The sequence below is a fragment of the Hydra vulgaris genome, chromosome 15, assembly GCF_038396675.1.
Source record: "Hydra vulgaris chromosome 15, alternate assembly HydraT2T_AEP".
Classification (NCBI taxonomy): Eukaryota; Metazoa; Cnidaria; class Hydrozoa; order Anthoathecata; family Hydridae; genus Hydra; species Hydra vulgaris.
The window spans coordinates 44,084,869-44,100,000 of record NC_088934.1 but is presented as its reverse complement, the minus strand read 5'-3'; the positions used below and the strand labels follow the sequence as shown (position 1 = coordinate 44,100,000).

Sequence of the window (15,132 nt, the reverse complement as noted above, 5' to 3'; positions counted from 1 at the left end):
ACACTCCAATAACATCTAAATATCTATGACACACAAACACCCAACACATCTTTGATTTTATGTTAATCATTATTATATATATTTTTTAGTTAAATTTATTAAGTTAAATTTATATTATATTATATTATAGAATATATAGCTAAAAGAGCAGCTATATATATAGTATAGAAGTAGTATAATATAATAAGGTAATATAATAATATAAGACCAGCTATATATATATATACAAAATCTATATAGTTTCTCATATTTATTTAGTCCAAATTTTTAGACCATTTTTTTTTATATTGATTTCTATGTTTGTATTTTTATTACATTACTTTTATGATTTTTTATATAAATACTTTTATTATAAATTATTTTTTACGTAAAGCATAAATTTTTTAAAGGCTTGAAACCAAGTATAAAAGTATCAGCCCAAGTCAAAATGCAAAATTTTGCTGGTGTTCCTATTATTGTCACAGCAAAACCAGCTAATGAAAGCTTTAAAAAAGATATTGACATGTTACCTGGAATGCGTAAAACTTGGAAAATTGATGAATCTTCTATGAATGAGCCTTTTGAATTTACTGCAAAATCTGTAGATCCATCTAATTCAAAAGAACTGCTAATAAATGGAAAAAAGTCTGTAGAAGTGCGACCACAACCTGAAGAAAACTATATTGTTGAGCTTACCGTTACTGATCCTGGTAAAAAAAGTTTTTTTATGTGTTTGGTTTAGTTTGAATTCAGTTGGATGAAAATTAGATTTGATCTGGTTTATGAAAAATTAAAAATTAACTATTTTTCCTATTGATTCATTATTAAAAAGTTTGTTCATAAATAATATTGTGACATTTATTGAGTACATTGGTATGTTTTGTTATTAGATTTCTTTTATACTGCTACTACATACACTGCTGAAGGAGCAGAAGCTGGCACAGCAGCAAGAATTTTTATTAAACTGTACGGTGTCATTGGTCAAACCAATGAAATTCAGCTTGTTGGCAAAGATCAAAATGCGTTTAATGCTGGAGAGTAAGCTTTTTTTTCTTTTTGCCAAGTTTTTTTAAAAAATTACTTTGAGATATCTTTGATGTTTTGTTATTTTTTATTACAGAACAGACAGTTTCAAAATTGATGCAGGTAACTTAGGACATCTTCAAAAAATTTTATTACGTTCTGATGATACAGGCCCATCAGCTAACTGGCATATTGACAAAATTATAATAAATGACACAATGGGCAATGTTTACAGATTTCCTGCAAATGTTTGGCTCTCAAGTGAACCTGGAAAACATTTGGAAATGACTTTTGAGGTTGGAACTGGAGCTGTTGATATAACAGGTGCATCTACTGGAGCTCAACAAGTCAACACTGCAAAGCTTGAAGTTGTAAATTTGGTAAATCATAAAGTAGACTTAAAAGTCTCTACTTCAGAGAAACCATTTCGTCTTATGGGTTATGAAAACCAAGAACTTATAATAACCACACCAAGCAAAAATGATGTTAATGTAACCGTTGTTGATGCAGACACTGGTGATAGATACTATATTAACAATGAACTAATTCATACCATTTCATTGAAAGAAGGTGGTGTTGTTGAAAAAATAACCATTACTGATAGTGAGTATTTTTGAGAGTTTTTTAAAAATACTTTTTTAAAGTTTTGTGTTGCATGCATGCGTGAGTGAGTGTGTGTGTGTGTGTGTGTATATATATATATATATATATATATATATATATATATATATATATATATATATATATATATATATATATATTTATATATATATATATATATATTTATATATATATTTATATATATATTTATATATATATAAAATTATATATATATAAATACAGCCTTTGCAATTAGGAAAAATGAGTCGGCAATTTTTTTCCAACATTAAACTGTTAGAGGTTGGCATCAGGTCTGAAAAAAAAAAGACTAGTTTCTATGTTTTATGGTTTTACCATAAAGCATAGAAACTAAGGCAGCACTTTTTTGCTGACATCAAACACTTTAAGGTTAGCAGTTAGGTCGACATTGCCGAATAGTGACCCTAATTCCGAGGGCTGTATATATGTGTATGTATGTATATATAGTACTAAAGGTATTTGTTGCATGCACAAAGATTTTTTATGAGAGTGTAAAATTATTTTTCGTCTTGGAATTTAATTTTTGCAAATAACACTAAACAATTTATGTAACTTTCATTTTCTACTTTCACAAAAGTAGAAAATGAAAGTTACATAAATATACGTAAAACAAAATGGTATACACAAAGGCAATTAAGCGATGGATGTTTAATTATATTTCACCTGCTAGGCATGTAATGTAACCAATACATCTACATACATATATTCTTTAGATAATGTCTATAGTATTAAAGATTATTTTAGCTGATTTTAAGGGATTTAAGTAATGCCAGGGTCAACCAGGCTACATTAATGTTCTTTTTATTATAACGTTTATTTATTATAACGTTTTACAACTCTCTTTCTCTTTTTTATTTACATTTCTGTGGATAATTCTTTGGGGAATAGCTTTTTTGACTCTAGCATTTTCTTAAAATCCCCTCTCTTTTCTTTCTTATAAAATACTTTTATGTTTTTATTCAGAACCATCGGCTGCAATTGAAAAACATGCTAATATTGCCCTAGGGAAAATGCTAGAGTCAAAAAACACCTCATATGACTACGAAAGGCCATCATATCATGCTACTGTTCCAACCATAAATACTGTAATTATGTTGTGGCTTGAAAACACTGTTTCTGAAACAATTGAACTTGTAGAAGTAAGAAACACAATAAACCCTGTAATCATACAAAGTAATACCACAGCTAAATTTGGATTGTCTGTTGCAAGTCATATGCCTCTGAAATTTCGTGGGTTTCTTTATGGAAATAGAGATGAGCCAGTTTTGTTAAACAAAAAACCCGAGTTTGAAGTATATTTGCAGTCAGATTTTTACCACCTTGTTCATATTATAATTGAAAGAATAAAACCTGAAATCCAAAACTTAAAGCATAAAAGCAAACCAGTTTCGAAAATAAAGGCATTTATAAACATTAAAAATGAATTAGACCAAGTTATTAAAGTCTATGATATTACTGGATCCATTGAACCTATTCATATACAACCTTTTCAAAACATTCAAGAATCTTTTACTGTTTCTAATAGTTGGCCTATAGTTTTAAAAGCTCAAAGTGAAAAGCAAGAAAAAATTTTATTAAATGGCCAGGAAAAGTATACATTTAACTTGCTTCCTGGCATAGAAAATTTTATAAAAATTTGCATAACAAGCTTACCATCTGCAGTTGAGAAAGAAGCAACCACGAATGTAATAAAGAGTGATATGAATACAATTCTTCTAAATGTAAACAATACTTTGAGTGTGCCGATCATTGTGATTGAAGCTGTAAATCATTTGCAGCCTATTATTGTTCCTCCTAAAACTGTGTGCAAAATTGGATTTGTTATAAATGGTACTGAGTTCATAATACTTACTGCTGTTCAAGTCGAAACAAAACACAAAAGTGCACTTATTAATGGATTTAGCAATCTTGCTGTTCAAGTAAAAATGGAGCCAACTGATTTTGAAAAAATTGATATCACAGGGGATGATGTTAATGTTAATGAGCAACAGTTTTACAAGCCATTAAACATGAGCAGCATTGGTTTGAATAAATCATTGGGTTTAGAAGTCTTAAAGCAGGCAGAAGTCAGTAAAATCCCCCCTGTGTTGCATGACGATTTTAAAAATTCAGAAGCGGTCCAATATAAAGCCCTACCAAATTTTATGAGAAATGAGGTTAATCAAGCCAACTCGACCTACTTTAATGAATACAATTTACATGATTTAACTAATTTGGATGCAATTAAAAATGAGTTCCTCTTTAAGGTAAACAGTACTAATATGGTCAAACTTGGAAAAAATTCCTCCAGGCCAGACATGTATCAAGAAATACTTAGTGAGAGTGTTACTTCTGAAAGTATAGAGGTTTTAGATAGATTTCCTCAGAATAAGTTTCCAAACCAACTAGGGTCAATAAACACTGTTGAGCTACCTAAGAAAACAATGAATTTGATTGAAAGTGACAACTCTTATGTAGCAGAGGTTCCTGTTGACTCATTGTCAGAAAATAAAGAAAACTTAACAAAAATTGTAAAAACCGACACTGTTAGTAACCTAATAAAAAATAACAACAATGAATTCAATGAAAAAATGAGTCCTTTAAACATTGGTAAAAAAAACTATATTGATCTTTCTAACATTTCTGTGTCTGATATTAGAAAACCATTGATACTTGCGGATATTCCCATTATACTCACTGATGCTCCCAAATTGCATTTAACTGAAAGTAAAAATAATACACCATTAGTACCACATAAGTTATCTTCTCATGATTTTGTGTTCTTTGACAACCAAAGTATGTTATCTATTTCTAATGATTCATTTTTGCTTATATGTATAAACACACAAACATACATACATACATATGTTTAAATTTATGTATGTATGTATGTATGTATGTATGTATGTATGTATGTATGTATGTATGTATGTATGTGTGTATGTATGTGTGTATTTATGTACGACATAAATTATGTTTGTATGAAAATATTTTTTATGCATATCTAAGTTGTTTATTTTAAAGAGATATTTATTTAGCATCAAAATCACCGATTGAAAACACAAAAAACTTATCTCCTGTAATTCCAATTTTACCAAATGTAATTGAAGCAAATAAAGTTGGAGACAAAGCAACTAGCAATATAACTTCAGAAACAGCATCATTAAGTAAATTTTTGTTTCACTATTATAATGAGTTCTTACTTTTTTTTGTTAAAAACCAAAATCGTTTTTCTAATTTATTTGTCTTTGCCTGGAATTTTTCTCTCCTCTTTTTTATTTTGACTATATATTCATTTTTTACTTAGCCACTCAAATACAGTTCATAGTCATTAACAAGGCAGGTGAAAACATCACTATTTTGGATAGTTCTGGTAAATGGAAAATGACTTTTCCAACAGAAAGTGATGATTCACGACCTCAGGTGGCAATGACATTTAATAAAGATAAATCATTAAAGTTAACTGCACGGTCATCAAGTGGAGAATTTTTGTACATTAATGGAGAAATGGAATATATTTTAGGTCCCAATATGCAAACTAATGGTTTAGTAATACACAGAGAAGGTTAATATGTTGCAATGTTTTTATTATTATTATAATTTTTTTTTTAAATAATTATTTAAACTAATTTTTATGCTAAAATCTTTAAACATTATTTTTTTTGTTAGGTCATGATTGGAAATCTGATCTGGCCTTTGGGGGTGGTTTTAGTAAAAAAGTGTCATTTGCTGCATTAAATGTTGCTGGACAAGATGCAATTCTAAAAGAAATTTCTGGTACCAACATTGCTATGGTAATTTTAAATGGTGCTATTTTAGAAGGAGGGCAATCCATGTTTGGCCGCACTGATCCTTTAAAATATGTTGCTATTACTAGAAGTGGAAAACCACTCCTTATAAATAATTATACTGATGGTATTTTTTTGGAACCTAAGTCAGATAATGAAATAGCAAAATTAGTTATCCATGATAGAGGTTAGTTAAATTTCATTTATATATATATATATATATATATATATATATATATATATATATATATATATATATATATATATATATATATATATATATATATATATGTGTATATATATATATATATATATGTGTATATATATATATATATATATATATATATATATATATATATATATATATATATAATATATATATATATATATATATATATATATATATATATATATATATATATATATATATATATATGTATATATATGTATATATATAATAACTAATTTTGTTATAATTTACAGACACTATTAATGATTGGAGCAAATATGTCGATAGAGAAGGTAATCTGCTACCTCCATCTTATCCAGGACAGATGTTTGTATCTCCTAATATGGTAGAGGAAGATATTACTCTTTCTGAAATTACAGATACTGGAATTTCCATGGACATACAAAAAGGAGATATGATTCAATTTACAATTCCGTCTTTGTATAAAAGAAATAAAGCATATCGATTTGTTGGAGTGAGAAAGGTTTCTAGATCTAAAATTCTGCTAAATGGACAAGTAGAATTTAGTGTTGAGCCTAGTGATGTATCAATAACACCTATTATCAGTCATAAGCTAGGTAAATATGTTTTTTTTTTAATAAAAAGTATAAGCATATAGATTTATTAATTGGTTCATTTTAGTTTATTTGATTTATTAATTGATTCATTTTATTTTATTTGAAACTGATTTTAAAAAAGAGTATTAAAAATAAGAAAAGAAAATTTAAAACCAATTTTTTTTTTTAATTTTAGTTTTTAATTTTTACAAATATTTGTTTTAAGGACAAAATTGGAATGAATTGCAATCATCATTCCTCAGTACCGTAATTTCAAGTCCCACCATTCCATTGAAGTTAGTGTTTTCGAATCGAAGAGTTGATAACGACATTACTATTTCAGAGTTAGGTGGAAATTTTAAAGATTTACAAGTTCCAAAAGGTGCTATAATGCTCACTGTCAATCTTAAGATACCAGGACACATTCAAAATCTAAATCTTTCTGCATACTCTGTTAATCCAATGACAACAAGATTCATGAATGGAGAGCAAAATCTTATAGTCAATACTAAATCTCCTCCTCCTTTAATAGTTGTACACAAACAAGGTTTTTTTTAGTTTATATTATATATTACATAAATATTTACACATATAATATATTTATATATATTTTAATATATATATATTGTGTTATAAACATAGCATGTGTAAATATATTTGAAAAAAACATCTGTAAATATATTTGAAAGCTTAAAAAAGATTTTTCTTAAAACTAATAAGTCTTCTTAGTTACAAGATATGTTTGTGTGTGTATATATATACATTCATACATAGTAATATAAAATTGTGTATACTTTTTGTACCCTTTAGGTGAGATTTGGCAAGATGATATGCAAAGTCAAATGAAATTTCTAACCACACCAAACATTGGTACAGCAAAAACATTTAAAATTCATGTTCGTAATGAAGTTGATAAAAGTATTAAGTTTAGACAAACTACCCCTGCAGAAGGACCTGTTGTTGTTGTTCCAAAAGATGTAACAGCAAAAGTAGATTACGTAGATAAAGATCACATGGGTATATTAACATTTGAAGCAGTTGGTGAAGAAAATGGAAGGGAAGTAAACTTTTTGTTGAACGGGGAAAATGTTTTAACTGTAAATGAGGAAACTCTGCCAGTTGAAGGAGAGTTTGTAGTTATACATAAACAAGGCCAGCAATGGCAAAATACGCAATTGGAAATGAAAGCAAAAGAAAAAATGAACATGGCTTCTGTAAACCCATTAGGTTCTGAAACTGGTTCAGAAACCATTTTTACAAATAGTATGCCATCCTTAGTTGTCAATAAACCAGGTTAGTTTTATAATACTTGATCCTATAAGATTTGAGATTATAAACTTATAAAAGTATATTTGTTATAAGTTGAGTTTACAGATAATAAATGATCATTAATTTAGTGTGACATGTTGTGTTTAATGACTTGTTTTTTTCAATGGTTTAATATTTGATATGTTTACATTAAATAAAGTTTTTTTTTTTTAATTTAATCAACAGAACAATCTTGGTCTAAGAATAATGAAGCTCCTATTGGAGTTGAAGTATTAACAGCTAATGGAGCAAATGCAGCCATTGGTACTGGCATAATGTCAACAAATCAGGCGATTTCAACATTTGGAAAAGATTTTCAAAGCGTGATAGATAGCATGAATAACACAGTAAAAGCTTTAAATTCTTTAGAAAAGGAAATAGTTACAGCATTTCCAAACTCTTTGGTAAACATGACACAAAATGTATCCTATATTTCAATGAGCAACTTTACAGTACCGATTTCTATTATTAATAATGCTGGTGTAGAAGCATTAATCTATGTAAATGGAAAAGAAACTTTGAAACTTCCAATCAGTGGTACTGGGAAGTTAAGTGTCATTAATCCATCTGTAGTTAAAGCTGTTGGAGGTATTACCTCACTTCAGCTAAATAACCATGCAGAGCTAATTATTATTAATGCCACTGATGTTGTTATTACCAGACCATCAGGTATTTAATGTTTAAAAAATTTAAACTATTTTTAAACAGGATTGACTGTTTTGTTTTTTTAATTTAGTATGTATATTTTTTTGATTATCTTAATTTTTATTTGTTATGTTGTATATATTGTTTTTAGGGTCTGGCAACAAAGACTTAGTTTCACCTACTCATTATGGAAAACTAAATTTTAAAAACAAGTCTGATAAAGATGTTAAAATATATGAAGTATCAGGGATAGGTGAACCTACTGTGTTATCAACCAACTATGTCAGCACATTTTTTGTCAAATCTCCAAAAACAATTGCCTCTTTCAAAGCGGTTGATGTAGGTTCTCAAGAAGAGTACCTTTTAAATGGAAAAAATGTGTTTGAAATAAAATTGGGTGAAGATGGAAAAGCTGAAACTGATGTAACAATTACAAAACCAGAGAGCACAAAAAAAGATGATATAAGTAATTATAAAATTTTTATATATCTTGTTTTTTATAAATTTTGTTATGTGTGTTTTTGTGTACTTGTAATATATATTGTTTTTAATCATTAGACCCGATTTGCGAGCAACCTGTTGACCCTGGTCCTTGCTTTAGTACTTTGACTGCGGAGCTTCAAATGGAAGCTCAAGTTGAAGCCGGCAAGCAAAAAATCTCAATTTGTAAAAGCTATTTGCAAGAACTTCAAGAAAAGTGTGCATGGAAAAATACAACGTTTTCACGAAATGAGTGCAAGAAAAAGTGCAGTAAGTTTTTATAATTTTTACCTTGACAACCGCTTCACATTAACCACTAGCACTGCTAGTGGTTAATGTCAAGTGGTTGTCATGGTAAAACTCTCTGCTTTATTTGATTTTTTTTTCTCCTGCAATTTTATTTTCTTCTCTCTACTAAAATGGCAAAAGATTAGACTGTAAAATCAAAACTGTTATTTCAAACTCAATAAAGCGAACGACCATTTACCTCGGTAAATTGAGGTACATTGATCTAGTAATAACGACCTTTAGTTATATAGTATATATAGTTAGTTTTTTGCAAATATAAATGCTATATTATTTGTTCCTAATAAATTTATAAATTTAGGAATACAAAGATAGTAAAACTAAATATCAATTAATTTTTGATTTTAATAATTGTTTTACTCATAATATTATAAAAATCGTTAAGTATAAACTTATAAATATATTGTATACGTACTATATATAAGATTATATATAATATTAGTAAAAAAGTTATATCGGTATTATTAATTTGAGTCTATTTTATAGATGGCAGCGACTCTAAAGAAAATAATATTTGTGATCGTATTTGGAATATAAATAGTTGCTCGTCGTCGATGACGCGATACTCTTATTCGCCGGCGACTAAATGCAAATCTATTGAATTTGGGGGTTGTCTTGGTAACAGCAACAATTTTGCAACTCCACAAGATTGCTCAAATGTTTGTTTACCTAAAGTTTCTGGTAAGTTTACTGTGTTGACGATTTTTTTTTTTTAGTTATTATCTTTAATAATTATAGAATATAAATAAGTATTATCGCACAAATAAAAAATAAAGCTTAATTTTTCCAAGTCTAACTAAATGACTCTGTTTTTTTTAGAAGATAAAAGAGTTCCTCGAAATATTTACGAAAAACGAATGAAAAAAGTAATCAACAGATCAAAGTTGCTTGAGCAATTGTCTCAACTTTACTAATTTTTTTTTTGTATTTTTGTAAAAAAAAAAAGTGTCTTTTAAACTAAAAAAAAGACGTCATAAAAACTCCGAAGTAAAGGAATAAACTTCAAAAGAACAAACCTTCAAAGAAATAAAGGACGCCTTAGAAACAAGCTTCGATATGAACTTTTTACTTGTCAACAGTCGATATAAAAATAAGAACAAATACTTTTACTGTTCCATTTGGACTTTTGAAAGGAAAAATTATTCAACGTTTAAATATTTTTGGTAACGATTTTATTTTTTTAGAATATTTAGAACCTTGTAAATTATTAGAATTTAAATACAAACTATTTTAGAGTATAAACCTTTCATCCTTGATGCGGTTGTTTTTTTTATTTATATTCATTATTTTAGAGCATTATAAATTTTCAACGATTCTGTCCATTTTTATTAACACACAAGCCAAGTTTTATGAACATTTTTTAAAGCGTCGAAGGACGCCTTTTAATTTTTCTGGATTTTACTTCTAAATTAATGATTGATAAAACAAAGATAGATTCATAGTTTGGAACGAAAAAATTTAATTTTTAAAACAAAATTTAATGCAAAGCAAGTTTAAAAATAAGGAAAAAAGCATTTTCTTTATCATGTTAACTATCTGATTGGCTAGTCTTTTTTTAAAATTTAAGAAAGACCTATTAGAATACATACATCTTAATTAACAACTGCATCAATTTGAATTCTCTATGCAAAAAAACCAATTCGGTTTTAAAAAGTTTGAACAAGTGATCGCTCTATTTATTTGGTAAATCGTAATATGCACAACTTTTATTTATAACTTTGAACTGGTGTTCTATTCTAGAACCAAATTGAATGAGCATCATATTTAAGGGCGGAGTAGTAATCACTACAAATTTATTTCTGTCAACCAGCAACGTTTTATAACCTTTTATCGATATAAATAACTTACTGGACTTCAGTTTCAACTTAAAAACAATATTTAAATTCTATTTCTGTTTTAGTGATGATCAAAAACACGTGACTTACATTTTAGTGTTTATTGCTGTAACTGGATTGGCCAGTGAGCATGCTTTTAAGCACACTGTGACAGCCGCTTCAATCGATCGTTGTTCGTCCAACAGTCGAATCCTGCTTTAAAGGAGTTTACAGACGATGATTTGACTAGTTTCAAAGACAATGTTGTAAAAGAAATTATGCCGTTGCAGATTTTTTTTTGTTTCCCTACAATACTTTAAACAGTGACCTCTAATGTGATTTTGAAAAGTTTGTATGCTATGTTCTGTTTTATTAATGTTGCTCATTATTTTAAATAGTTGGGTCATATAATCTCTTTCTCTTCGTTTAGTTAGAGTTGTCAGTTTCAAAACTTTTAATCGATCTTCGTAACTGAAACACCTAACTGATTTAATCAGTTTGATGGCTCGACGCTGAACTTGTTCAATTACTATTGTTAAATCTATTGTTAAATCACCTATTTGATGTGATAACTATTGTTAAATCACCTTTTTGATGTGGGAACAATACTGGTACTGAGAACTCTAGAAAAGGACGAATAAAGGTTACATATAGTGATTTAAGTAAATGACAGTCCAATCTTGCAAACGACTTTTTAATTCGACCTATCATTCTATTTGCATTATTTGTTACAGAAATAACTTGATCTTTCCACTTGAGATTTTTAGAAAATATTTCACCTAGATCTTTTACGCTGTTTGATTCTGATAGTTTTATGCCATTAATATATAAAGGACTCTTTTTGTTGTTTACTCCATAGTGCATTACTACACATTTATTAACATTAAACTTTAAAAGCCAGTCTTCTGTGCATTTAAATAATATACTTAAATCCCTCTGTAGACTTGAGGTACACTCATCTGAAATTACCTTGGACAATATCATCAGCAAACAATTTGCATTTATTCATTAATTTACTAGGCAGATCATTATTGTATATATTAAACATCAAGGGTCCAATAACAGAGCCTTATGGCACACCACTAAAAGTTTCAACCCACTCAGAAACAACTTCACCCAGTACTATTCTTTGTCTTCTGTTATTTAGAAAAGCTTCCATCCATTTTAGAACTAAGTTATTAATACCATATGCATTCAATTTAGCAAAGAGTCTCTAGTAAGAAACACTATCAAAAGCTTTAGCAAAGTCTAGCATTACTACATAAACAGGTATACCATTGCTGTAGTACGAAGAAATAAAGTCAAGAGTCTCTAACAAATTTATGGTACAAGATTTGCGTTTTACCAAACCATGCTGTAAGATTGTTAGTAAATTGTTTTCGTGGAGATGTTTTTCAATTCTTTATCTTATAATAGATTCTAATATTTTGCAAGGAATAAAAGTTAATGAAATAGGGCCATAATTGCTGGCCACTTTTTTGTCACCTTTTTTATGTATAGGTGTTACATTTGCTGACTTGAACTGGATTGGCATTTGACTGGTTTTAAGTGATTCTCTATATATAAGAGTTAGTGGTAAAGTTAACAATATAGCACAATTCTTGAGGACTATTGAACAAAGTTTATCAGCTCCAGGTGACTTATTGTCTTTTAGTGATTTAAGTTTAGATAAAACTAACTCAAAGCTAATATTATCAGGTTCAATATCTTCAAATTTAATTACATCATTTAATTCGAGATGAAAAGGTGGAAGATCTCCTTTTTCTTCAATAGTAAAGACATCCTGAAAATTTTTATTTAGGCAGTTTACAATTTTATTTGGTTCATGGGATAAATCACTATTAGGCATTCTCATGGCCTTTATTGAATCTTTTATTGAATTTATACTGTTTAAATACTTATATAACTGTTTCGGATTAAGTTTAGAGGTTAACACTAGATTCTTTTCAAATAAAAGTCGAGCATTGTATATTTCTGTTTTAACTAATTTGCATAACTGTTTATATTCTTTGGTCAGTTTAACATCATTCCATCTGTGAGCACAATTTATGTATCTTAAATTTCTTTTTCTTCTTATTAATTGCTTGATTTCGTTAATAATCCAAGGAGTTGTTGAGCTTTTGATTAGTGAAATATCAATGGTTGGAACAAACAAATTGCATGCTTCAGTGGTATAGTAAATAAATTCGTTGTACATGTCTTGCACTGTCTTGTTTTTGTACAACTTCACCCAATCGATATTAGACATAAAATCAGAAATTTTATCAAATTTAGCTTTGCTATTCAAAAACTTAAAGTTACGACAAGCTAATCTGCTAACATTATTTTTTAAGACGAATTTAAAGTAAATAATTTGATGACCTTTGTTTATGTCACCAAGCACAAAACTTGGATCAACAGCATATACACTACCAGATTCTGTTGTGAATATTAAATCTAGAACATTTGAGGTTGATCCATTAGCCAATTGAAAAGTTGGTATGTTTATATGTTGATAGAGAAGAGTATCACTTGAAGTTTTATAGAATTTATCTTCTATGCCACTGTCATTTGAAATTGATGCTATACTATCATTTGACTATTTAATTGATGGGAAATTGAAATCACCTATAATTAGTACATCATTAAAGGCATTAACATCAACATATCTTCCTGCTATTTTAAAAGTATTGTCAAATTCTACCATATCAACAAAATAATTTGGTCTGTATAGACAACCAATTAGGTATTTATCTTAGTCAAAATAAACTACTGCTGAAACTTGTTCGGGCTTGTTCGGGTTTATTTTGCTAATACTAAAATCAATGTCGACCAGCTCAAAAAAATCTATTGAATTTTTTATATATATTAGCATACACCACCGCCTCTACAATCACCAGTTCTATCATATCTGTATATATTGTACCCAGGAATATGAACCATGTTTCGCTTACTCCAACAATTTTTGAACAATACAAACTAGTTACAATCTTTAATTTATCTAATTTATTTTCCAGTGAGGTAGCATTCAAATAAATACAATTGAGTTCTACTATGCTTCCAGGTAATAAAAGTGCTTTAAGTACAGTTTCAATTCTTCTTGAACTTTTGCAATTGGTTACCACGGATACCATATTGAAATGTAGAGTTTGTTTCAAGATTTGCATTAAGCCTGTTTCTTTCTTGTCTTAGCTGGAGATTGAATTGTCTTTCGGCTTCACTTAGATCTGGATTTGTGTAAATCTGTTTTTGATCTATACTGTTTCTTAATTTTTTTGCTGCTAAAAGAACTGAATTTATAATGGATGGTTCATTCAGTTCAACTAAAATTGGTCCAAGCTTTGTTTTGTCTTTTGACCTAAGTTTTCTGGTATAAACTGGTTTAATATTTGCTTTGCCAATAAAATCAAAAATATCTGTTATCTTTTTTGCATCTTCATTTCTCTTAATTAAAAAATCTGTCTGAGTTGATTCTGGAATTCCAAAATCAATTAAATTTCTTTTTCTCTTATCTCTATCGTGCATCTTATTTATGGTTGCATTAGCAACTAATAGTTGTTCAGGTGACTTTTTACCACTTTTGCTACCTTTTGTAATAATTTGCACCCCATTGTTCCAAAAAAAGGCTTCTCACCCAAACCTTCTAACCCAGAGAAACCCTCTTGAAGGATGATAGTATGTACTTAGAGGATCAAAAAAATATTAAACTCAAAATCACTGATTGGCATCCGAGAAAGAAAATATCATTTAAAGTTTATGCTATAAATGAAAAGGTTCAAAGAAAATAAAATCATTTGTATTAAAAAAAATTTATGTATTAAGTCATGGTAACTCTTCACGCATAAAAAACAATGCAGTTAAATTCACTGTCAACAAAAAAAACAAAAAATCTTTTTAAATTTTTTTTCTGGAGTTAAGCGAACAAAGCTTATCTCCAGAAAAAAAAGTCGAGTCTTTTGCGTTTGGCCGACAAATTGATAAATTAGTTTTTCACGGCAATTATGAAGGACACTTACGTCAAACCTCGTGGAGTATCTGTTAGTATACCACAGGTTTTTCAACATTTTTTTATACAAACTTTCTATAGCTGATATAAGCAAGTTTGAAATTTTTTCCACGGTGGATTTTGGTGCCATATTGATTCTTATTCCTTTTCCTGATAATATTACATGGCAAATAACTACATCTCCACCACAAGACCAAGTGGTTTATACCAATCTATATCCTCGCGAATTATTTGATAGCAACTGTAACATTTGCTGCAAACACCAACCTAGTTGCACTCCCATCAACTCCAAAGTTTACAAACTGTGGTATTTCATCATGATTAAACATGCGTTTAGTATCTATTATAGCGTACCACACTCCTTCTGAGGTTTTTTCAATGTTCTTGATTATACTTGTAA

General features: G+C 28.6%; 2 protein-coding genes across 3 annotated transcripts in view; one reads left to right on the top strand and one right to left on the bottom strand.

The window, feature by feature from the left end:
- Window positions 1–10,175, top strand: part of LOC100202739 (uncharacterized) — a 46,620-nt gene extending 36,445 nt beyond the window's left edge. Inside the window, exons 46-60 of one of the 2 annotated variants that reach the window (XM_065819234.1) lie at window positions 390–689; window positions 870–1,017; window positions 1,100–1,605; window positions 2,605–4,416; window positions 4,659–4,787; window positions 4,928–5,185; window positions 5,290–5,595; window positions 5,892–6,215; window positions 6,421–6,741; window positions 7,005–7,487; window positions 7,689–8,171; window positions 8,299–8,613; window positions 8,706–8,897; window positions 9,420–9,614; window positions 9,753–10,175. In XM_065819234.1, coding sequence (XP_065675306.1) covers window positions 390–689; window positions 870–1,017; window positions 1,100–1,605; window positions 2,605–4,416; window positions 4,659–4,787; window positions 4,928–5,185; window positions 5,290–5,595; window positions 5,892–6,215; window positions 6,421–6,741; window positions 7,005–7,487; window positions 7,689–8,171; window positions 8,299–8,613; window positions 8,706–8,897; window positions 9,420–9,614; window positions 9,753–9,847 — 5,867 coding nt within the window. In that variant the 3' untranslated portion in view covers window positions 9,848–10,175. The remainder of the gene's footprint in view (window positions 1–389; window positions 690–869; window positions 1,018–1,099; window positions 1,606–2,604; window positions 4,417–4,658; window positions 4,788–4,927; window positions 5,186–5,289; window positions 5,596–5,891; window positions 6,216–6,420; window positions 6,742–7,004; window positions 7,488–7,688; window positions 8,172–8,298; window positions 8,614–8,705; window positions 8,898–9,419; window positions 9,615–9,752) is intronic. The other variant, XM_065819235.1, reaches the window with a different exon arrangement.
- Window positions 10,176–12,149: 1,974 nt separating this feature from the next.
- Window positions 12,150–13,669, bottom strand: LOC136091979 (uncharacterized). The gene is made up of 2 exons (XM_065819700.1): window positions 13,604–13,669; window positions 12,150–13,325 (listed from the first exon to the last, which is right to left on the bottom strand). The coding sequence occupies exons 1-2, from the start codon at window positions 13,667–13,669 to the stop codon at window positions 12,150–12,152; spliced, it is 1,242 nt and encodes a 413-aa protein (XP_065675772.1).
- Window positions 13,670–15,132: the final 1,463 nt, after the last annotated feature.